At 50.0% G+C, this 23095-nt stretch overlaps 3 protein-coding genes across 22 annotated transcripts in view; 1 reads left to right on the top strand and 2 right to left on the bottom strand.

Moving 5' to 3' along the window:
- TEX52 (testis expressed 52) overlaps positions 1 to 2284 on the bottom strand; it is a 17085-nt gene extending 14801 nt beyond the window's left edge. For 3 of the 8 annotated variants that reach the window (XM_049102345.1, XM_035706807.2, XM_035706808.2), the window contains exons 1-2: positions 2126 to 2260; positions 460 to 1068 (exon numbers count right to left, since the gene is read on the bottom strand). In XM_049102345.1, the coding sequence (XP_048958302.1) occupies positions 514 to 1068; positions 2126 to 2260 (690 nt within the window). In that variant the 3' untranslated portion in view covers positions 460 to 513. Of the gene's footprint in view, positions 1 to 459; positions 1069 to 1437; positions 1547 to 1789 lie in introns of all 8 variants that reach the window. The other 5 variants (XM_025461826.3, XM_049102344.1, XM_025461827.2 and 2 more) reach the window with 4 other exon arrangements.
- On the top strand, positions 2253 to 23095 carry RHNO1 (RAD9-HUS1-RAD1 interacting nuclear orphan 1). 6 transcript variants are annotated; one of them, XM_035706809.2, is made up of 4 exons: positions 16487 to 17031; positions 17131 to 17310; positions 20882 to 21133; positions 22217 to 23095. In XM_035706809.2, the coding sequence occupies exons 3-4, from the start codon at positions 20966 to 20968 to the stop codon at positions 22814 to 22816; spliced, it is 768 nt and encodes a 255-aa protein (XP_035562702.1). In that variant the 5' UTR covers positions 16487 to 17031; positions 17131 to 17310; positions 20882 to 20965; the 3' UTR covers positions 22817 to 23095. The 6 variants fall into 6 exon arrangements, with proteins under 6 accessions (XP_025317622.1, XP_025317618.1, XP_035562702.1 ...); XM_025461837.3 differs by lacking the exons at positions 16487 to 17031; positions 17131 to 17310 and adding an exon at positions 2253 to 2372; XM_025461833.3 differs by lacking the exons at positions 16487 to 17031; positions 17131 to 17310 and adding an exon at positions 16035 to 16183.
- Positions 2862 to 15990, bottom strand: FOXM1 (forkhead box M1). Of its 8 annotated transcripts, none has more exons than XM_049102332.1 (9): positions 15840 to 15990; positions 13312 to 13884; positions 12608 to 12753; positions 10589 to 10780; positions 9382 to 9510; positions 8668 to 8712; positions 7959 to 8031; positions 7593 to 7768; positions 2862 to 4882 (listed from the first exon to the last, which is right to left on the bottom strand). In XM_049102332.1, the coding sequence occupies exons 2-9, from the start codon at positions 13835 to 13837 to the stop codon at positions 3851 to 3853; spliced, it is 2319 nt and encodes a 772-aa protein (XP_048958289.1). In that variant the 5' UTR covers positions 13838 to 13884; positions 15840 to 15990; the 3' UTR covers positions 2862 to 3850. The 8 variants fall into 8 exon arrangements, with proteins under 8 accessions (XP_048958289.1, XP_048958290.1, XP_048958291.1 ...); XM_049102333.1 differs by having other exon boundaries at positions 7959 to 8028; XM_049102334.1 differs by having other exon boundaries at positions 13336 to 13884.

Here is a 23095-nt window from a genome sequence, read left to right as displayed (position 1 = left end):
TGTTCAGTGCTTTCATATATTCATTAAACCATTTTATCTTCACCCATTGAGGGAGACGTGGTCTTGACCGGCTCCATTTCATCAGTGATGGAATTGAATCCGGAACTCTAGCTCTTTCCACCAGTAATTGATAGTCTTACGACACCCACTGTCTGTGTCACACTTTGGACACCTAGCATCTGGCAGTCTTAGCTGCCTTCTCAAGCCTCTAGGAGATATCTGCTTTTCCTAAACCGACTGACCTTTTTCTGTACCCCCAGGGCCTAGCCGGTGTTATGCATCTAGTTGCCTCTTGGTCAATCTAGTTAAATGGTTAAGTGACCTCCTCCAGCTGTCCTTCCTTTGCACCTACACTTTCCCTCCAGCTACATTCAGAACCCATGACTGTGACCAAAGGCAGGAGGATTAGAGTCCCAAGGCAGACGCGAGAAATGGGGATCAGAGAGAGGGAGGGGTCACCTGAACAGGAGCAGGTTGGGTGAGCTCCACCCCCCACCGAGGAAGGAGCTTCTCTTACTTCTTGAAGTTCTTTGGGGGCAGGATGTTGCCCTTGGCATCGAGCGGAGGGGCCCTGGCTTCACTCCTCAGCTTGAGTTTCTCCAGCTCTCTCAGTTCCTGCACGGCCCTGACAGTCACCTGGTTCTTCCTGTTCTCGTCCACGAAGATGGGAGTGCAGCAGATGAAGGTGAGAAAGCTGTTCAGACCCATCCAGGAGGGAGGAGGGATGGGGGGCTCCGCAGGGGGCCTGCCGTGGGCCTCGGGGTCGGTCAGCCAGCGCCACACGTTGCTATCGTAGGGCCTGTCGGGCCTGGTGGGGAAGGCGGCGGGCAGGCGGCCCACGTCCAGCCACGTGTGGAAGCCCCAGGTGTGCTGCGCCGCGTCCTTCTCGGGGCGGAGCAGCCGGCGGCGCACCTCGGCCTTGCGCGCGGTGCAGGGCGGCAGCCTCAGAGCCAGCCGGCGGTAGGCCTGCGGGGTGAAGCCAGGCCACGCCCGGGCCGCACCAGGGAGGAGGAACTCGCGCCGGGCCCGCGTCTGGGACGTCAGGAGGGGCTCGCTGGCCTGGGCCATCTGGGGAGAGACCAGAGGGAGCCTGGGGAGCGCCCTGCCTTCGTCCCGGGAGCAGCTGCGGAGAGGCCAGGCTGCAGGCCCGCTCACACCCCGGCTTCTGGTCGGGACCCTGGTGGCCGGGCCTGGCCACGGCGTCTGCGGGCTGGGCCTGCCGTCAGAAGTCCGGTCTGCTCTGGAGGGTCCCCCTGGGTTTCTCACCTTGTGCTTTCGGATTTCCCACCCTGCTCTCCTCCTCACCGGTCTCCCAGCTCCTCACTTTTCACTTTCGTCCCTCCTCTGCACTCTGGCTGCCTCGGGCTCCTGCCAGGGTGGGGGCTCTGAACAGGGCCCAGGGGGCCCAGGGAAACTGTGAGGGGAAAGGCCCCTTACCGAGGGAGGCGTAGAAGGAAAATCATTCTCCGGAGAATGCAGCCCAGGGGTTCTTCTCTCCCGGACTCGTCCTCTTACTCGTTTCTCTCTCATGGGTGCGTTTCCCTCACTTCTCGTCCAAACACAAGCCAAGTATGGGGAAACATCTAGAAGGCTGGTTTCTTCCCTTTCCTTTGTCCCACCTCCCGTGAAATAAACTGGGCCCGTGCCTATAACTGGGCCCAGGTAGGTATTGGAACTGTGCTAAACACGTCCACAACTCAATTAACCCTCACAATCCTAGGAGCAAGCATTGTTACGGTCTCATCTCAACGATGCAAAAAGCAAGACATGGTGAGAGTCAGGAACTCACCCGAGGTTGCCAGGTCTGTGAGTGGCAGAGCTGGGACTTGAGCCATCTGTCCATACTACTCATGAGACTATGCTCTTCTTTCCACCTTAGGACCTTATTGACTACAAAAACTCACCTGCCTCTTGGGCCACTCTGCTGTCATTTCCACGTGACCACCCCAGGAGGTGGGGCTGGGAGATGTAATAACCAGGCATCTCCTTTACTCTGTTCTGAGCTCTGTGTTCATAGTACCACAGGACTGAGAGACATCTATTGACCCCCTGACCCCAGGGGGGCAGTCCTTAGCCCAGCAGTGTGCAAACAGATAGGCTGTGGAGATAGGGCCCCACCTCCTACCTGCAAGAAAGGTTTTTGGACATGAGGCGGAACACGCCGCCCTCTGGGTTGTCTTGGTGGGCTACTGGCCATTCCACCTGTGGGCCTGATTGTCAGGAGAGGCCGCTTGGTAGGGAAGACTTTCCCTGGCAGCATTGTTTGCTGTTGGGGTTGCTATGGTGATGCTTCCTGGATGGTGACGCAGGAGGAGGCCCTTACCTCTCCCTGGGAGGACTCATCAATCCTTTGGGGCCTGGCTGCCTTTCAGGTGAGACAGGCAGGGGATAGGACTTATGTGTAGATGGTAGCCAGAGGGGTTTTTGGGGAGGGACTTGCCTAGGAGGGCAGGAAGAGAAAAGCAGGGTAGGCTGGCTTCCAGGCCCTGGGTTGGGGTGGACATGATCATGAGGTGCCTATAACTGGGCCCATCTTTCCTTACTCTCCAGAAGGGCAGGGCCCTACCCCTCTGTAGGTCTTTCCCTTATAGGGAGAACCAAAGGGCCAAGTTAACCATTAGGTTCAGTGGTTCTGAAGAGGCTGGCCATGCAGGACCAGCCTGGGAAACCTGCCAGTTTCTGATGTGTGCCTGCATAGGATGTGGGAGGCAGCCCAGGCCAATGCCCTGAGCACTCCCCTTCATGTGCTTTGTGTTGGCTTCAGGCCTTACCTCTTCCCTGTCACCACCATCTCCATCTCCCATGTTCTTCCCCAACCCCTCCTTATGCCTCAGGGACCAGACACCAACACACCACAGAGAGCACTTCCACCCTGGATTTTATTGACAGTTATGGTAGTGTTCTCGAGCTGGCTCACATGCATGCGGTCAGCTGGGGCCTCAGGTGGCTCTTAGCAAAGCTGAGGTGTGAGCTAAGGAAGTTAGGCAGGGCAGGGCCCTTTCAGTCTTCTCAAGCCTTGGGCCAAGTTCTTGGCAAATGGCTCGTCTCTCTGGCATGATTAGGGACGTTATCAGAGAAACATCTCAGGGGAGCACATCTGGGCACCTGCATTCTTTGCTTCAGATGCATCCATTCCCTCACCCCCAATTCAACTCTTGACCCTTGACAAAAGACCTTTTTTTGTCAGGATTTCTTCTTGCAGGAAAGCTGACTTGGAAACATGGGAAGGTGGGAAGGGAGGGGGACAATAAGCAGGACCCTAGGAAGCAGATCTGCTTGTCTACAGTAAAGAGCCCTGAAGGCAGGTGCCCTGGGCCTGGAAGAAACCGTACACTGCGCGTCCTCCCTTCTCTAGGAATTGAAAGCAAGGAACAGGAGCAAACAAACCCCTTGTCATCCTACCCACCTTTCTGGCAGTCTCTAGATAATGATCTAAGGAAATAAGCTTACATTTATAATTAGAGGATAATTTGGAGAATATACACTATTTACAAGGGCTGCCCTGCAAGGATCAGGAAAAGTGGGGGACTCCTGGGCACAGGTGTAAGCAGTCCGAGGAGTTCCTAATCTCTTTTCACCCTTGCTTTTGCCATTCCCACCCCTTAGCTCCTAGCAGGGAGAGTGAGGAACCGGATTCTTTTGGGGAGCAGTGGTGGCACAGTGACCGGTCACCAGGACCTTGCTGCTTGCAGAGGGCTCAGTAGTGGCCACGGCATGATGTCCGTCTTGGCATAAGCAGGCAAAGTGGAGCTAGAGGGGCGGACGGTCCCTGCCTGCTGTCCTCGGATGGCCCAGCCACCCGAGATCCTGGAAGCATGGACAGCTCAGGCAGCAAGGGTAAGGTAGGCCTCTACCGTAGCTCAGGAATGAACTGAGCCCAGTTGATGCTGTCCGGGCCCAGAGGGTCCTCCTCCAGGCCAGGAAAGCTGATGTCCAGCAGGATCTTGCTGAGGCTGTCATTCATCGTGTCCAGAACCAGGCCTTCTGTCAGAGAGCGGTTGGCTGAGAGGCTGGCAGCCTCTGGCCCAGGGGAGTCTGGCTTGGGGACTTCCATATCTGAGGGGGAGGAAGTGCTGAAGGGGTCAGAGGTGAGGTCAAAGGGCTCAGAACTGAGGAGCTCTCGGGGCGAGTCAAAGAGGGGAATGCTTTTCAGGGGGGTGGTGCTAAAATCCGTCAGCCCCAGGGCATCAGGCAGGGGGCCGAAGGCAGCCTGGGGGTGGTGTACTGGGCTGAACTCTAGCCCCCCTACTTTGGCTGGGGGTGTGAGCCTCCAGGATTCGGGGGTCGCAGGGAGGACAGATTTGCTTGGAGTGGAAGAGATGGGCAGCGTCTCCTTAATGGGCGTCTTAAAAGGTCCTCCCTCCTCTTGGGAGTAGCCAAGCCGGGAGGCAGGCTCAGAGGACTCTGTGGGCAAAGTAAGCTCGGTGGCTCGCTGGGAAGCCCCGGGGCCCTGGGAGAAGAGCAGCTCGGGCTCCGGCTCATCCAGGCAAGGAGGCAGGAGGTGCTGTTTCCTTCGAGACCGGCTCATCTCCCGCCCCTCCCTCCGTTTAATCACAAGCATTTCTGAGACACACCGGGCTGGGGACTTGAGCCCGCTGTAGGACCTCTTGGGCCTTGGCGTGGGAGAGTGGGAGGAGTCCTCCCAGGAATGAGAGGATTCCTCTTTGATTGACGGGCACGGCGAGGGCCACTCCTCCAAGGGCGGGCTCTCCACTTTGATGGGCCTCCCCAAGTGTAGCGTCTCCTCCCCAGGCTGGGGTTCTTCCTCCTTGATGGACTGAACTGGAAGCAGAGGAGACAGCCCTTCTCCGAGCGGGAGTTTGTCCTCTTGCAGGGGCCCTGTGGCCGGCAGAGGGGCCACCCCCTCCTCAGCTAGTAGCACCTGAAAGGGAAGCAGGGGTGCAGTGAGAGGAAGCTCTCTGGGCCTTAACATTCACCCCACCCACCAGGCGGGACACAAGATCGTGACTAAATCAAGCCATAGGCTGGTACGGATCCTCATTTTCTATCTTTTAAAAGTCTTACAAACTATGAAATACGAGAATATACGATGAAGGTGGTAGTTCAATTCTGGGGGTAAAAGAGAGAGCATTTACTATGCCGCTGCTATAATTAGTACCCCACAGAGAGACAGAAACCTGGATGCCAACACCTGGGTGGCTCAGTGCAACGTTGAGCATCTGCCTTCGGCTCAGGTCGTGATCCCGGGGTCCTGGGATCGAGTCCCACATCAGGCTCCCTGAATGAAGCCTGCCTCTCCATCTGCCCATGTCTCTGTCTCTCATGAATAAATAAATAAAATCTTAAAAAAACAAACGAACAAACAAACAAACAAAAAGCTGGATGCCTCTTCATAGCATACACAACGATTCAAACAGAAAAATTAAAACCATATGAATCCTGAAAGGGGATCTGGGAGACTACATGTACAATCTGAGGGTGGGGGTGACTCTCTTAAGCAAGACTGGAAACCCAGAAGCTGTAAAGGAAAAGAGAGACACAGTTGACTATATAAAAACTTAAAATCTTGCAGTGGCTAGGGGACCCGTGAAGAAAGAAACAAACAATAGAGGTAAAAAACTACCTTCAGCACAAAAGACAGACGTTAATGTTTTAATGACAAAGAACTTTCACGTATTATTATCAAAACCCCATAGAAAGATGGGCCATGCCCCTAAATAACTATCTCGTGGTGAACCATTGCAAGTGACCCAACGTAACAAGAAGGTACTCACGCTTACTGATGAGCAAAGAGAAATCAAATGAAACAAGGTGATATCATTTATACATAGCAGATGGGCAAATATTTAAAAGACTATGATTACCAATTGCTGGCAAAGATATAGGTCTTGTCACATAATGCTGGGAGAGATGTAAATTATTGTATATTTTTTTGGAAACCACTAACTGGCAAGATATAATAAAATGGAAAACACCTTTCCACTGGGCAACCTCATGTCTGGTTTCCTATCCCACAAAATAAAAACGCTTGTAAGAAAGGTACCTGCAAAGATATTTATTGCAGTATTGTTCATAGGGCAAAAAAATCTAGAAACAAAATGTACCCATAAAAGTGGAAATGGCTGGAAAATTTATGGCACAGCTACATGGTGGAATATCATGTAGCCCTTAAGAGCTGATGCCATGTGATTGGAAGAATTTCCCAGTGGCAGAAAAGTGTAATGTGATCCCATTTTGAACATTCTGGGTGTTGTATGTGCATGTATAAAGTGGCTATGGCTACATGCGTATGTACCATACACAAAGAGCAGGGATAAATCATAAAAACAAACATACTAAATTGTCATCATGGGGATGCGAGTGAAGGTGGGGGGAGGGGAGGCACCAAGAAGAAAAGAGAAAAAAAAAAAAAAAGACTGCATTAAAACAAAAACAGGGTATGTGCTAGTCACATGGATACATTTAGGTAAAATTATATATGGTAGTATATATAATTTTATGTACATTTAAAAATATTTTTTATTTTTTTTATTTTTATTTTTTATTTTTTATTTTTTTTTTAATTTTTATTTATTTATGATAGTCACACACACACAGAGAGAGAGAGAGAGGCAGAGACACAGGCAGAGGGAGAAGCAGGCTCCATGCACCGGGAGCCCGACGTGGGATTCGATCCCGGATCTCCAGGACCGCGCCCTGGGCCAAAGGCAGGCGCCGAACCGCTGTGCCACCCAGGGATCCCTAAAAATATTTTTTAAATTAAAAAAATACAAAGTAAAACCAAGTATCTTTAAACTCCAGAGCCTATGCTATTTCTATCTCAATGAAGGAGGCACAAGGGGCCCTTTTCTCTGCTTTGTTCTAAGTTGGCTCTTGCTCATAAATCCTTCTGCACTGAGGTAAGCCCAGACTTGGTAGCCCATCAGTGTATAGGATCTTGACTTACCCTCCTCACATTCTCCTCAAGCTAGACCACTGGTCCTCAACCTGAGGGCCATATCCCCACCCTCTTGCCCCCTAGGGGACATTTGGTAATGCCTGGACATTTGAATTGTCACACTGGGGGTTGCTCCTGGGATCTAGTGGGGAGAGACAAGAGATGCTGCCAAAGATCCCTCAGTGGGTAGGACCGTACCTGTCCGCCCCCAACAAATAATTATCCAGCCCTAGATGTCAATAGTATGGAGACTGAGAACCCCTGAGCAAGACTAACCCAACCACTCTACCATTACTGGGTATAAACTGGCATCTCCTGCCCCCATGGTACTGGTCATTAGAATGCTGTTAACACACCTGTTTGCTTGCCCAAATGTATGTCCTCCTAAAACCAATTTCCCCTGTAAATTCTTCCTTACCCATCCCAGCCCACCTCTCATAATCCCCCTTGTCTGAATTCTTATAAACTCAAGTATTCATGGGCTTCTGATACCACGTACACTATAATCCACAGTCCTTTTTAGCTCTTACAATGTTCTTGAATTTTCCTTAGTTGTCATAAAGGAAAATGCCTGGTCTACCCAACTAGATTCATAAGCTTCTCAAGGAACACTGAGCAGAGTGCTTGCCAACAATAGGCCCAATGCTTTTAATTGACTGGTGTCTCTCCTCAGAGGAGAGCAGGAGCCACTCACCTTGGGGGCAATACGGACTCGCTTGCTATGGCGGGCAAGCTCTGAGCTCATGAGTGAAGCTGCCAGGGGCAGTGGCATTTTTACCGAGGGCTGCAACACCAGTGACTGGTTCACTGGGAACTGGATGGGTACCAGGTACGAGCTGACCCGTGGCAGTAGTGGCTTCATCTTCCGCCCTAGGAGGACACAGGAGAGATGAAGAGCAGGAGTCCAGGGACACACCCCTTCTCAAGCCCAGGAGCTCTGCTCTCCTTCTCTGGGCTCAGAGCCTCCTTTGAGCTGGGCATAGACTCCCGTGGTCTGGTTCTCTAAAATATGCCCCTAGAGCAAGGACCACCAGCCTGATGCCCACTCTCCCATACTAACGTGCGCCTAGTGGGAGTTCGCTTTTGATGGTCACGTTCCGGCGGAGCTCAGGATTGGGTCGTTTCTGCTGCTGCTTGTGGCAGATAGGGAGAGAAAGAAATCTGGGTTAATAAGGCAGGGGGAGAAGGCAGGAGAACCCACCAGTTGCTTCCGATGCCGTGCACTGAGCTAACCGACAGCCCAGAATGAAAAGGCTGGTCTGGGGTGAATACAGGTGAACACTGTCTCCAAAGCCTGGTTAGCGGGAAAAGGTGGATGGCACAGATAGACGATGGCAGGACAGTCCTACCACCTCATCCATGTGTCCTCGCCGCCCCCAGGGGATGCTAAAGCATGTAGTTCTACGAGCGGCCAAGAAAAGCCAGGTAGAAAAGTGAGGGAAAACTGCCGCCTGCCAGGCCTACACCATGCACCTGCCGTTGCCGTCTTGCACTAAGCCCGCGGTGTGTCGTCCTGTCACACCCTGCTCTGCTCCGTGCACCTTCATCGTGCCCATCACAGGGGAGGAGAAGTGGGCATGAGCTGGGGCATGGGGAGGAAGAGGAGGTGGTGGCCATCAATTTCCTTCCTCCCAGATGCTTAGGGTGCTCTGCATTTAGGGCTGGTAGTCACACGGCACACAGGCTCCCTTCCCTTGTCCACTAGAGCCATGCTGAGCAGTGAAAGGAAAACAAGGCCAAGCCCCGAGCCAGGAGGAAAAGAATCTTACTGATTCCAAGTGCTCAGGCGATTGTGGAGACCCTGGGTCCAGTGGCTGGTGGCGGTCAGGCATTGTGGGAGAGAAATGAGATGAAGTTACCACCAGCGTGGTCAGTCTGACCGGATCGGGAAAAACAGCTATTCTTGTTTGACGCTGAGGGCCACTGGGGACAACTTTCCCTCCCGGGGAACACTTATAGCTAGCAGCAGCCTTATGGGCACTCTGAAATCCCAAAACAATCACTTCTGCAAAGATGTTCTGGTGGCTCAATCTCTGGTCTCCAGGCTAAAGAAGCGATCTTTGAAAACAAGCTTCTCTAGACTTCCTCTGTAAGAATCACCAGAGATGCTTGCTCAAAATACATATTCCTAGGCCCATCCCAGACCCACTAAGTCAGAAGCCACAACAGAGGGGCCTGTATTTTAATAAGCATCACAGGCAATTCTTATCTACAAGGCAGCTAGGGAAACACTGCCCAGGGAAGTCATCTATTTGGATCCGAGCAGTCCTCTCTGTGGCCTAGCCTAGAACAGAAGTATGCCATTTGGTGTGTGTCAATTGTATTTAATTCAGCTAGTTTTACGCAGGTCGTCTCTGGGTCGTCTCTGGCTTCTAACTCTGCCCTGGCCAGGTAAGATCATCACAAGGAAGATTCATTTCTTTTTGAGACAGAGATTACGATGCCCAATTCTGGCCCTATTTAGATGAAACCAGGATACTCACCTTAAACACCTGGTCCAATGTCAAGTAGCGATTGGCACTGGGGTGGATAGTCCAGAAGGAGACCTTGCCATTGGCAGATGTCTCTCGAACAAACATGTCATGAAGAGAAAGGTTGTGGCGGATGGAGTTCTGCCGGAGAGAAAGACAACTACTTCTCAGCTACTTTAGCTTCAGAGTCATCCCCTTTGATCTCTCCCCAGTGGATATCAGCCTTGCCTCCCCCCAGCCATAGCCAGCAGCATCCTCAAGATCTTGCCTACTGATCTTGTCAACTGGCACCTCTCTCCCTGCAAGCTGGGCCATAAAGCCATCAGTCCAGCAGCTGGTGATAAAGAAAAGACCTAGATGGCTGTCAGTAGCTAGGAAAGAGGACCAAGGCTGTGAAGCAATCAGCAGCAAGATAGATGAGTAAGGAAACTAAGCAGCTAGGGAAATTTCATTGAGGTAAGAGTGTGAAGAGTTCTACCGTGGAGGAAGCAAAACCAAAAACTCTTGCTTGGAGCTGCCCATCTGTCAGAAGACCAGCACTGTGGCTCTGACGGTGTAGCATGCGCCACAGTCACTCCAAGGGATCTGTGTTCCCACAAGTACAATGAAGTCCCTGCCTTCTGGAGACAACATATGACATTAGAGGAGGTGAATCTTCAGTCACAAAGCTCATGGACAGCAATTTTTTTTTTCCACGAAGACCTTTTCTTTTCTTTCTTTTTTTTTTTTTTTAAATATTTTATTTATTTATTCATGAAAGACACAGAGAGGCAGAGACACAGGCAGAGGGAGAAGCAGGCTCCCTTTGGGGAGCCCGATGTGGAACTCAATCCCACAACCCCAGAATCATGCCTGGAGCCAAAGACAGACGCTCAACCACTGAGCCACCCAGGCGTCCCTAAGATCTTTTCATAAAGCTACTTAGTCACTCCAGCTGCCATCCAACGTAGCACAAAAGTAGGCTCAGTGCTACCCTGGACAGTCTCTCCAGGATCTCTACCCTTAGGGACCTCAGAGAGGGACCAAGGAAGTGGTTGTAGAGCTCCTGTTGACCATCTTGCCCTGATTTGGCAGGATTGAGATACAACTGTTTTCAGTTCCAGCTTTTTTTGCATTTAACTGTTACTCAGAGCACCAGACAGAAACTGCCGCACATCTATGAGGACAAACTGCCCAGCCAGAGTGACCTTCGCTTTGGTCACTACGGGTTGTTACATACCTTCCAGCCTGGCTTGGCAATGTGCTTAAAATAGGGGAAGTGATCCTCGATCCAAGTATAGATGTCTTTCAAGGTCATGCGCTTCCTCTCGGTGCTGTTGATGGCGAACTGTATCATAGCCATGTAAGAGTATGGCGGCCGCTCAGACGCAGAGTCCTGCCAGGATGCTGATGCTCCCGGGGTCTCCTCAACCTGCGAGTTATGAGAAGCCAAAGGTAAGGAGAAAAAGAAATGACATGGAAGAATTCATAAGACCTCCCTGGAGCCCCCTCAAAGAACATCCCCTAGAGAAACCTTTTAACCTGCAGAACTATGCTAGAAACCAGCTCATCTGAGACAACTATTCCATAGAACAAAATTTTAGGATTAGGAAGGATAGCGATGATCTAGTCCAGTCCCTAGCCAAGGTGGAGCCACTTCTGTCATTATTCATTTTTTAAAAAAGATTTTATTTATTTGACATGGAGAGAGAGAGAGAGAGAGAGCGCACAAGCAGGGGAAGCAGCAGAGGGAGAGGGAGAAGCAGGCTCCCCAATGAGCAGGGAGCCCAATGTGGGACTTGATCACAGGACTCTGGGATCATGACCTGAGCTGAAGGCAGATGCTGAACCAACTGAGCCACCCAGATGCCCTGTCATTGTTCATTTTGTTGAATATATTGTCCAATAATAAGTGAAGGTCCAGTCTTTGCTAGTTGAAATCTCTCAGGAAAGTTTGGGTGTATATTATGATTCTTAAAGCATTGATTTTATACTAAAACCATACTCATTTTTCAGACCCGGGAGTCAAGAGACCAAGGTCTTTGTCCGCTTTCTACTATTGCTGTGATGTGAACAAACCCATCTCTTTTCACTGTTTGTATAAGACAGATATTCCCAAATGTCTGCAAAGCATACATCTGGCTAAGTCTTAGGCAAAGAGCTGATCGGTCACATTTGTAAAACTGAGCTCTGGAGCACCTAGGCGGCTTGGTCAGTTGAGCATCTGACTCCTGGTTTCAGCTCAGGTTATGATCTTAGGGTTGTGGGATTGAGCCCTGGGTTGGGCTCTGTGCTCAGCTCAGAGTCAGCTTGAGATTCACTCTCTGCCCTTTGCCTCCCCTCCCCGCCCCTGGCTCACACATTGTCTCTCTCTCTCTCTCTGCAATAAAATAAATCTTAAAAATAATAGATACAAAAATTAAAAAACCCGAGCTCTAACTTTAAAAAGTGCATAAGTTTGAAGTGAACAGCTTTTTACTTTTGCACACATCCATGTAAATTTTCCCTTTTAAAGTTTACTGAATGAATGATCTAAGGGCGTGTGCAACAATATGGCAACTGTGAAAAACAACCCCAGGCTGCACAGTTGGGTCAAATCAAGTTTGATTACCAGGGAAGTATTTAAAACGCACACCTAACTCACTTTAATTGCTATTAATTTATCTTCTAATAAAACTATTCTCTAAAAATGCTCTATTCCTTTCATACCATTGGGGTGCCTCTTTAAAGCTCAAGTGGCTTTCCAAACTAAGATCTCTTCATCATTTCCTTTTTTTCTTTTTTTTTTAATAAATTTTTTAATTTATTTATGATAGTCAGAGAGAGAGAGGCAGAGACATAGGCAGAGGGAGAAGCAGGCTCCATGCACCGGGAGCCCGATGTGGGATTTGATCCCGGGTCTCCAGGATCGTGCCCTGGGCCAAAGGCAGGCGCCAAACTGCTGCGCCACCCAGGGATCCCTCTTCATCATTTCCTGAATACCTACTGAGCACCTGCGAAAGGCAGAGTACTAAACTGCTAATGGAATACAGAATACAGAAGCCAGGTGCATCTGCCCTCAAGGAAATTTCACAGATGGGGCAGAAAAGATTCCAAGACAAATGGCAGCTCCAAAGTTATACAGAATCACACTAAGTGAAGTGCTGACACCAGAACTTAGGGATTGTCCTCCACACACCACCTGATCCATTTCCCTCCTTAGAAATTCCCTGCAGTGGCCTTGACTTCCCTAGTGAGTGACAGAACAGTTCACCTTTACCTGACTTTGCTCCAGGTGACGATTCTCCTTTCCCTCCATCTCTTGTTTGATGTTGCTGGGGCCCAGTCCATCCGAACTCATCTTTCCAAGCCACTGGATGTTAGTCAAGCTGTTGTCGAGAGTGCAGCCTGCTGCCTCACTGCCAGCTAGAGGAGAAACAATCCAAGATGCCACTTAGCTGCCTGAACCAGTGCCCGGTAGGCCCATCAAAATCGGTGGTTAGGGAGCATTTCTCCAAGACCTCTACCCATAGGGACAGGGAACACGTGCTGAATCTACTGTGGCTCTCAGGTACTCTGCCCCATTATGGATTTCAGGAGAGAATCAGAAGTCACACTCAGCCTGAGAGATCAGTCAAGGCAACCCAACTAACAAAAGAATTCGTATTTGGACAAAGTCACTTTTCCTCCTCATGCTTCAGTTTTCTCCTTTATTAAAATGGGGGGAAATTCCTATTTCCTTATATGGTCAATGGGAAAGATAATTAAGAAAAATAAACAAATCCTTTTCTCATATAAGGAACATCAGAGAAATGCCAAATTATTATTTGGGCACTTTTGACAGCGCCCAAAAGATCTGGGTCAACGACTGGGGAGGAAGAAAGACAAGACTTTCCCCTGGTTCAGGCTAGGTGCCTGTCTGTGAAGTATCAACTTGATGGACTGCAGTCCTTGCTACCAGAGAGGAAAAGCTGGACTCCTCACCCCTTTGCCTTGCAGACCACATACCACAGCTCTCCCATCTCTGCCCGGGAAGGGCTTCAGGTGGTCTAGGCAGATTCACATCCCTAGCTGCCGGCTTTGATCCCAGGGTCTCGGTGACCACTTCTGTCCTCTTGGGATCATTGCTGGTTTGGGCTTGAGGCTGGGGTCCTGGAGGGTGAGTGGGGGCTCCCCCACAGCTGATGAGGATGAATTTGTTGGGCCCAGTGCTGCCACTCTCTTTTCCTTTGGCGGTCAATGCTGTGATGATGCTCTGGATATTGGCATTGTTAGGGATGGCCACCACTTGTGTGTTGGGCATGGTGGGGTGGTTAATAATCTTGATCCCAGCCGGAAACTTGCAAGAGTTGGACTCTGCTGCCTCCTTGGAGGCCTGTGCTTGACCAGGTTCCTGTTGGGCAGGGGGCCTCTTAGGTTCCTCTCCTGATGTTTCACCTGGGGCATTTTGAACAGGAAGGGGCACCCTCCGTCTTTTGAGAATCAGTGGCCGACGGGGGCTGGTTTTCATTATGAATCTGTGCTTTCACTCTCCATTGAGAATCACAGGCACGGACCCTGGAAAGTGCAAGGAACAGCAGGATGTCAGAGATTTGTTAGGCTGAGAAGGAGGTATTGCTAGAGAGAGGTGTTCCTCTTTCCAAGACCAAAAGCAAGAGCCCATGGGTCCAGGTTAATGATCCCTGGGCCTCTGTAAAGACATCAGACAATAAGGAGATGAGTTCTATGACAAAAGAAAGCTTAAACCTAGACATTTCAAAAGGGGAAAGTGGGACTGGGTTGAGTATAGGTCAACAAGGCCAAAGGTCTTCCAGAAGCTTAAGAATGTTGGCTAGAGAAATGAATGGGACAGTTACAAAAGTGTGGAAATTTCTATTATTGCTTATTATTATACAGACTGCTTGCAGTGACTCGAGGGGCAGGAATGCTGAAATAGGAGGACATTTGGCAATTTGAGAAGTCCTGACAAAACTCTGATCCTGGGATCCCTGGGTGGCTCAGTGGTTTAGCACCTGCCTTTGGCCCAGGGCATGATCCTAGTCCCGGGATCGAGTCCCACATCAGGCTCCCTGCATGGAGTCTGCTTCTCCCTCTGCCTGTGTCTCTGCCTCTCTCTCTCTCTCATGAATAAATAAATAAAATCTTAAAAAAAAAAAATCCCCTCTGATCCCATAATCTATTTCAGGATTGATAAAGCCTGTATATTTTTTTATATCATATTAGTTTATAAATAAAAGGATCAGCACCCATAGTATCAGAGGAGAAAAGTAGATCGTACTATTGCTCCCTTGCCAACACCTCCTCCACAAGACCTCAAAGAAAATGGAAACTGCTCTATTCAGGGCCCATGGTGCTATTCATATCACAGGCTACCACCCTTGCACTGGCAAAAGAAAAAGTACACTTTTCTTTCACAATCTGCAAAATATTTCTATAGTGACATTTTAGTATTTGCATGTGCTTGATTCATATTTTAACTTTCTAAGCATGTTACTCTATTGCTTAATTTCTCTTCCAGAACCAAGAATAAAACCCTATCTGCTAAGAGAATGTCCTGTCATCAATAGGCTAAGTGGTTTTGTCATGCTAAGGAAAATAGTTTTATCTTTTAACAAAATTGGGTTTGATTTTAAAAAATACACGGGATACTCTATCATGTAAAATTGCGTACTCCTGGCCAGAGGAATGGGCTGTCTGTGTTAGGTCATCCACTATCTCCCAAAAGATGACTGTCTTGGTCCTATGACATTTGCCATCTGCTTAGAGTTCATAGGCTCTCTCCCCTCTGCCTCCTCCCTTTCTTTTATAACTAGGTTTCCTCTACTTTCAAATATCAGTTTTATTTCTCCCTCATATCTCTTCGGGCCTCCCTCCGTTCCCCACCAATCAGTAAATACTATTATTCCTCCCCTGTCCCCAAAAGAGATCTTCCTGGTCCAAGGCTTCATTTTGCTTTCAACTCTCTCACCAGTCTCTTGCTATCATTGGCAACACTTGATCTAACCTAGGGGACTTCCAGGGTGACTCCTCTGACAGCACTGCCCATCCTGACCAGGGAAAGCTTGCAGGTGCTCAGGAACCAGGGGAAGGGCCCTGGAAAAGGGTGGAGTGGAGGAGGCAGTGCTGCCCAGTGGTGAGGGCGCCTGGGCGCTGGGAGGCTGCGGGCACGTTTGCCTCGTATGTAATGCAGAAGCAGCTCAGTCTTCACGCCAGCCACAGTCTGCCTAGAAAAGCAGGCCGCCCCAGCAGCCCTCCCCAAGTTGTGGGCAGGGTGCAGAGGTCAAGCTTCCAGGGGAGGCCGAGAGGTGGTCTGAGAAAGAAGCGAGGGCAAGGCCGGGAGGCGGGGTGCGAAAAAGGCTTGCACCCTCGCTCAGCCCTGGTCCCGCGAGGCCCCAAACCTCCGCTCGGGTCCCGCGCCGGGCCGCTCGACCCCCCGGCCGCGGCGCCCGAGCCCGGCCTCCCCGCCGCCGCCCGGGCCGCGGCTCGGACTCCATTCCTCCGCCCCCGCTCACCTCCCGACTGCAGCAGTCGCCGCCGCTGGGCCGTGGCTCCGAGGGCGGGTTCCGGGCTCCTCCGAGCCGGGGGCTCGCGCCAGGCCGGCCGGGTCCCCGGCGGTGCGGGAGGGGTGGGGAATCCCGGGGGATCCCGGGAGGGGAGGGGAGGGGTCCCGGGCCGGGGGCCGGGGGTGGGGTCGGGCACCGGAGCTTTCAGTTTGTTCCGCTGTTTGAAATTGGCGCCGGCGGAGCGTTGCGGTCACGTGACGGAGCGTCGCCAATCGGCGGCCGCCCTTGTCTCCGCGTTCCGGGCCCAGGACGCGGCGGCCCGGGGGAGCGGCGGCCGCGACGGCGCCGGGCGGGTAAGGCGGGCCTGCGGCCGGCTCGTGGGGAGGGGCAGCGGGCCGCCGGGGCCGCCCTCGGGGCGCGGCGGGCGGGGGCGGGGGCGGGGCGGGGGGCAGCCCGGGCGGCGGCGGCGGCGGCGGGGGGCGGGGGGCGGGGGGCGGGCGGCGGCGCTGCCCTGCCGGGCGCCTCGGCCTGCGCCCCCTCGCGCGTGGCGGCCGCTTCCCGGAGCCCGCCCCGCCCCGCCCCGCCCCGCCCCGCCCCCGGCGCCGCGCCCCCCGCCCCCCGCCTCCCGCCCCTTTCCAGCGTCCCGGGCCCGGCTTCCCTGCGGGGGGGGGCGGGGGGCGCTCCTCCCTCACCTCCGCTAACGATCCGCTGGCCGCGGCCGCCCGAACGCCCCTCGGCTCGTCTGAGCTAACTCCCGCTTAAAAGTAAAGGCCACGCCGTGAGGATCCTGGGCGCCCTCGGTCGACCCCCTTTGCCGAGCACCTGCTCTGCGCCAGGCCCTGCGGGGACGCCGGCGGGGCAGGTTCTTTCCTCACTGTGCGCGCAGCGCAGTCTCACGGGAAGAGGAGAGGCCGGTTTTGAAGGCTCCAGCAAGCAAAAGGAGGATTACGGCTGTGAAGGGATAAATGAGAGGTCACTGATAGCAGGATCGACAAGATCTTGCCGTCGGCAGGTCAGGAAAGGCTTTTCTGAACGGAACCTTGCTCCGAGATCTGATGCGCTTGTGCAAGGAAGAGCGTGAACCCCGCCAAGCAAAGGGAAGAAGGTGCGCAAAGGCCGTGTGGCAGGAGGAAGATTGGTGTGGACAAAGGCTGAAGGACGGCCGCGGGCTCAGAGCTGAGAGGCCGGAGTGCAGTGTGCGGTGAGATGAAGCTGGAGCCGAGGATGTAGGACAAAAATCAAAAATGTTAAGCAGAAGTGATTCAAGATCAGATTTGCATTTTTATTTCTATTTTTTAAGATTTTATTTGAGAGAGAAAAAGCACAGGAGAGACGGCATGGAACGGGCGAGGGCAGAGGAAGAGGAAGAGGGAGAAGCAGACTCCCCGCTGATCAGGGAGCCGGGCATGGAGCTCCATCCCAAGACTTAGAGATCATGACCTCAGCCCAAGGCAGATGCTCAACTGTTGGAGCCACCCAGGTGCCCCCAGATAGGCATTTTTAAAAGGCTTCCTCTGCAGGGGGCGCTGGAGTGGATTAGGGTAGACCCATTAGGTTATTGTGATACTTCAGACCAGAATTGTTGGAACTTGAAGGGTGGTGGGGAGAGAATGAGAGCAAGAGAAGGGAGAAAGAGGCATTACTGAGGACATAGGTAAGAGGTAAGATTGTTAGGGCTTGGTGGTGTTGGATGGGGAGAAGGGGGGCCAGGTCAGTGTTTCTGGATGCATAACTAGATGAATGATAATACCATACCCGGAGCAAGGGCCCTGGAAGATAATAATCACCTGTGTGTGTGTGTGGGGGGGAGTGCAGGGGGGAAGATCATGAACTGAGTGTTAAGTTTGAGGTGCATCTGAGACATCTAGTTGCTGTCAAGTAGGTAGCGGCTATGTGGGTCTTGAGTGTGAAGATTTGTAAGCTGAGTAGATAAATATTTAAGTCATCCATCTGTAGGTTTGAGCATATGATTGCCTAAGAAAGATGTACAGAGTAAGAGTTCCAAAGTACAGCCAGAGGGAGAGGTTTTAGGGAGCAAATGGAACCGACCAAGAAATAGCATCAAGAAAATGGATGCAGATATACATAGCATCAAGAAAATGGTTATAGCATCAAGAAAATGGATGCAGATATACATAGGTTTGTATGTTTGGTACCTGGAAAGTGAGAGTATTCTCTTTGATGTCTACCGCATTCTCTGCAAAGTAGGGAATAAGGTTATTTTTATTTTATTATTTATTTATTTATTTATTTTTTATTTATGATAGTCACAGAGAGAGAGAGAGAGGCAGAGACACAGGCAGAGGGAGAAGCAGGCTCCATGCACTGGGAGCCCGATGTGGGATTCGATCCTGGGTCTCCAGGATCACGCCCTGGGCCAAAGGCAGGCGCTAAACCGCTGCGCCACCCAGGGATCCCAGAATAAGGTTATTTTTAAAGAGAGAAGGGGAGTTCTAAGGTTTAAGAAAGTGGAAAGATTTTAAGATAATCTGTGGATAATGAGTTGATGAAGGAAACGTAGTAGGATTGCAGCTGTGCAATGTCTGTTGGAGGCTGGCTAATGTCAACAGTTTGAGTGGAGCCACTGCAACTGCTGTCATCTCTCCACTGGCCTCCTGCAGCAGCCTTACCTGGGCGCCCTGCTTCCTTCTCCATGCCTGCTCCCCAACCCACCTGTTTGCACAGAGTGCCTGAAGTTCTCTTTGAAAAGTATAAATGTCGTTCCCCTGTCCAGAGCTTTGCTTCCTGTCACACCAGGAATAATTAGATCCAGGGTCCTTAACCTTGCCTCTGAAGCCCTGTATCACACGAGCTGGTTCTCATCTGCTGTCACTCGTTGAACCATGCTGACCTGTTTCTTGAACAAATCAGGCATATTCTTACCTTGTGATTTTTGCACTTACTATTCTTGAAGCCTGGAATATTCTGCACTCTCACCTTTCTAAAGCCTGTTCTCCTTTCTTCATTTCAGGCCTTTGCTCAAATACCACTTTTTCAGTTGCCTTCCCTGGCCACCCTGTCTAGAAGAGCACTGAGTCGGCTCAACCTTTTATTCTATTTGGTTTTTCTCCACAGTCATTTTCTTTTTTTTTTTTATTTTTATTTTTATTTATTTATGATAGTCACAGAAAGAGAGAGAGAGAGGCAGAGACATAGGCAGAGGGAGAAGCAGGCTCCATGCACCGGGAACCTGATGTGGGATTCGATCCCGGGTCTCCAGGATCGCGCCCTGGGCCAAAGGCAGGCGCCAAACCGCTGTGCCACCCAGGGATCCCTCCACAGTCATTTTCCAACTAGGTGTAAGCACCACAAGGGCAGGGATTTCATTTTGTTCCCTAGTATGGATTTCCAGCACCAAGAACAGCACCTCACACTGTGGCCATTCAGTGAAATATTTGTTGAATGCCTGAATGAACGAACAAATGGCTGTATTTATTACCTGTATTGTCCCTAAAAATGTTAGCGCCCAAGGTGGAGATTTTGTCCTTTGTTTTCTTTACCTGTATCTCCACTGCCTAGTGACATCAAACAGAGTATGTTACTTTTTATTGTTGGCTAACTGAATGAATCATGAATGTGTCAGGGAACCAGTGTGCCCGCCTATGGGACTTGCCTGGATGCTCAACTGTACCTCCCATGCCCCTCTCCATTGCCTGCAAACTTCTATCCCACTCTTCCACCGATGAAGCTCTCAGTAAAGTCAATCTGGGGACACCTGGGTGGCTCAGTGGTTGAGCATCTGCCTTTGGCTCAGGGCATGATCCCAGGGTCCTGGAATCGAGTCCCACATCGGGCTCAATGAGGAGCCTGCTTCCCTCTCTGTCTATGTCTGCCTCTCTCTGTGTGTCTCTCATGAATAAATAAATACAGCCTTAAAAAAAAAAAAGTCAATCTGGTTACTAGAGTCAGTGGACACTTTTTTCAGATTTTTCTTACTCTGTGGTCCTGTTGATCCTCCCTCCTCCTGTATCTAGCTTCCCATTTCCACTGACACAGCCCAGATTCAGGCCTGATCATTCCTCACTTAAGTAACAGAGTAACCTCCTAAAACTGGTCCCCTACCTCCAGAGTACTCCCCTCCTTTCACACTGTTGCCAGGATGATCTAAAAGAAAAACCCATTATGATGTTTATGAAACAAGTGAAAATTTGAACATGTCTGGATATTTGATAATATTAAGGAACACACACACACACACACACACATATATGTTAATGGGGATGATATAATGGTTGGGAATATCTTTTCTTCATAATAATACAAGGGAAAGGGAAGTGGATATAGGGTATGGATGGATCCTGACTGGCTGTGGGTTGATGGTTGTTGGAACTGGGTGATGGGTACATGGGGGCTCATCATATTACTCATTCTACTATGTTCAAAATATAATACATTATAAAATATAATACGTTATATTGCACACCTGCTTTTTCTGACCTGACCCTGACACTGGGTCCAGCCTCTGAGTTCTTGCATTTTTCTTTTCATATGCTGCGTCCAGCTCCTTGGAGTCTGACACCTTGAATTTACAATGCTCCTTCATGTCTCCATGCTTTTATATGCTATTCCTCAGCCTGGAGTGCCTCGCTTTCTGCTTTCTGGCTTCCCTAGCCATTCCTTACTGGGTCAGGTATCACCCTCTCTAGAAAGCCTCCCCTGGGGTGAATGGAAGCATTCTTCTCATTATCGTAATTGTCTCCCTCTGCTAGACTCTCAGCTCTTGAAGACAGAGACAGTCTCACCTAGGTGGCTCTACAGGTGCTTGGCACTTGATAAATAATTGTAGCATCAATGGTTGTTCATCTTTAAATTCCCAACACCCAGAATGGCACTCAACAGGTGCTCGATCAAGGTGCATTGAATGAATGTTGTTGAATGTGAACTACAGTGTTTTTACTTGGTGCTGTAGGAATAGGAAGCTGTACTCCCCAAGGTGTTGAGGTAGGAGTGAGTGGTAGTTGATAGAAGAACTGGTTGGCAGAGTATGAGCAAGAGCTGGGGATGGAATCCTCAGAATTATTGTCTCCCAGCTTTTGTTTTTTTCTCTGCAGGCATGGGTTGGAATCAGAGCCTGAACCCCAACCTGACTACAACCAGCATCATGTGGTTACTAACTGCTCTTCATTCACCTATTGATGCCTCCCAGAAAAAAACGCTGCCAACCTTCCCGGAAAGCCCAGCTGCTATTCCAACAAGAACCACTGGAGGGCCCCAAACACCACTATGGCTCTCCCCAGCGTCCCATCACCCACACTAGACAGGTGTCCAGCAAGCCCATTGACCACAACACCATCACTTCCTGGGTAGGCCATGGGATTCTAACTTTGACTTTTGCTCTGTTAGGCTTCTCAGAATTCTGACCCTTCTGCCCCTGGAACTATGGCCTCTGAAGATTCATGGGGGCAGGGACAAGGAGGCAATGTATTCTTTCTGTCATCAGCCATCTTCCCTGGTGTATCTTCTTTTCTAAGTCCAAGCTGAAACGTAGGCTGGTTGTATTTGGAGTCTTTCCCCCTAGATTCCTCTTAAAAGAGTTCAGTATAAAAGTTTCATTACCCAGTAGCTTGGTGAAGAAGCCAGATAAATGGCAGAATGAGTAAAAAATGAGATTACTCTCCAAGCTTCATGTGACAGGTATACTATTTAGCTAGATACTATATTCACTGTTTAGTAGACTGAGCCTGGAGAAAACCCCACAGAAACAGCAGGTTGTATTTTGATAGTTTCAAAGCCCTGGGAAAAGACTATAGCTACTGTCAGGAAAGTAGTATAGCCAGAGAGCTAGACAAAAACATAAACTTCACTTAGGCATGCTTAATAAATATAACTTGTTCAGGATTGCTTGGAAGAACCATAATACTTGCTTCAGGATTGTAGAAGGAACTGAAGTGTTAGAATCCCGTGGATGAGAAGAGGAATGAACATGTATTGAGAACTCATCACATGCCAGGTCTTATGCTAGTTGCTTTCCATACGTGATCTCACTCTCTATTCTTGCACTCAGCATTCGCTCTACTGGGGGCCTTCCTTGTGCCAGGCACCCTGCTAGGTGCGGGGCATCAAAAATGAAGAATACTTCTGGTCTCTGTCCTCAAAGTTTAAAGATAGTTAAACTAGTTGCAGCTGTATGGTGTGATAAAGTGAAGAAGGCATTGTCCCTTTTCTTGCACATGAGGAATGGAAAGCCGGAGATATCAACTATAATTTGCCTAAAGCTCATACCCCTTATTAATATCCTATTAGACAGATATTTTATTTTGTTGTGTCCATTGCTATTGGGGGCCCCCATTAAGAATTCTGGTCCTTGGATATAGTTCCCTCCCTCAGGTTCGTACTTGGTAACTGGCTCTCCTCACTTCTTTTTGTTTTTGTTTTTGACCTTTAAGGTATCACCTCAGTTTAATATGACAGCAGAAAGCTGCTTCCCGGTGAACCAGAAATGTCATCACCGAAACCAGGCAAGACCTTCAAGTCGAAAATCTACCACCTCCAAGTTCCCACATCTAACATTTGAGAGTCCACCCTTGTCTTCTGGTTCAGCCACACATGGGACCTCCTTAACCAGTGAATGCCCCGATCAGTCAGAGAAGCGCATTTCCGGAAGGCTCTTAGTTCCAATGCTCAGTCCTCAAAGCTTTAAGGAAGCATCAGCACACATGCTTCAAGACTTATCGTACCCATTCATTCCACCTGATATCCAGACCCCAGAGTCCTCGTTTGTGAAGGAGGGTCCTGTTCCCCCAGGTCAGAGGGAAGGGAGCCTTCCAAGCTGCTCCTTCCACACTAGTACTCCCAAGAGCCTAGAGCCTGGGCCTGTTCTAGTTAAAGACACTCCTGAGGAGAAGTATGGGATCAAGGTCACGTGGAGGAGACGACGCCACTTGTTCACTTACCTCAGGGAGAGAGGGAAGCTGAACAAAAACCAGTTCCTTGTGAAAAACTCACTGGATTTCTCGGACACCAGCAGTCTCAAGAAATTTTCATAAAGTTGCTAAAGTACTTTTCTGGCTCACAGGAGAGTACATCAGGAGGATAAAATGGAAATGATACCAATTAATATCAACAGAAAAAAATATCTTAACTAGGACCTTGGAATCGTAAGGGAAATCAGTTCCCAGATTTGCTTTTTAAAATGTCTTTTCCTAAGAAGTTTTTAGTGTCATAAACAGCTTCATATTTTTCTTATAGTAACTGTTCAAAATTTTAAAGTATCTTGTAGTAACTATTTAACATGTATGTAAATAAATGATTGCAGAAAGGTTTTA

This window comes from Canis lupus, chromosome 27 (assembly GCF_003254725.2).
Source record: "Canis lupus dingo isolate Sandy chromosome 27, ASM325472v2, whole genome shotgun sequence".
In the NCBI taxonomy this organism is placed as follows: domain Eukaryota; kingdom Metazoa; phylum Chordata; class Mammalia; order Carnivora; family Canidae; genus Canis; species Canis lupus.
The sequence above is the reverse complement of the archived record's forward strand: the minus strand, read 5'-3'. Positions and strand labels throughout refer to the sequence as shown.

Excerpts from the sequence above, each read along its gene's own strand:
- FOXM1 (XM_049102332.1), bottom strand. The coding sequence starts at position 13,837 with ATGAAAACCAGCCCCCGTCGGCCACTGATTCTCAAAAGACGGAGGGTG. Across the intron at positions 12,754-13,311 it reads GTGGTCTGCAAGGCAAAGGG|CTGGCAGTGAGGCAGCAGGC; the intron begins GTGAGGAGTCCA and ends TTTCTCCTCTAG. Across the intron at positions 10,781-12,607 it reads GTCACCTGGAGCAAAGTCAG|GTTGAGGAGACCCCGGGAGC; the intron begins GTAAAGGTGAAC and ends CATAACTCGCAG.
- RHNO1 (XM_025461837.3), top strand. The coding sequence starts at position 20,966 with ATGCCTCCCAGAAAAAAACGCTGCCAACCTTCCCGGAAAGCCCAGCTG. Across the intron at positions 21,134-22,216 it reads ACAACACCATCACTTCCTGG|GTATCACCTCAGTTTAATAT; the intron begins GTAGGCCATGGG and ends TTGACCTTTAAG.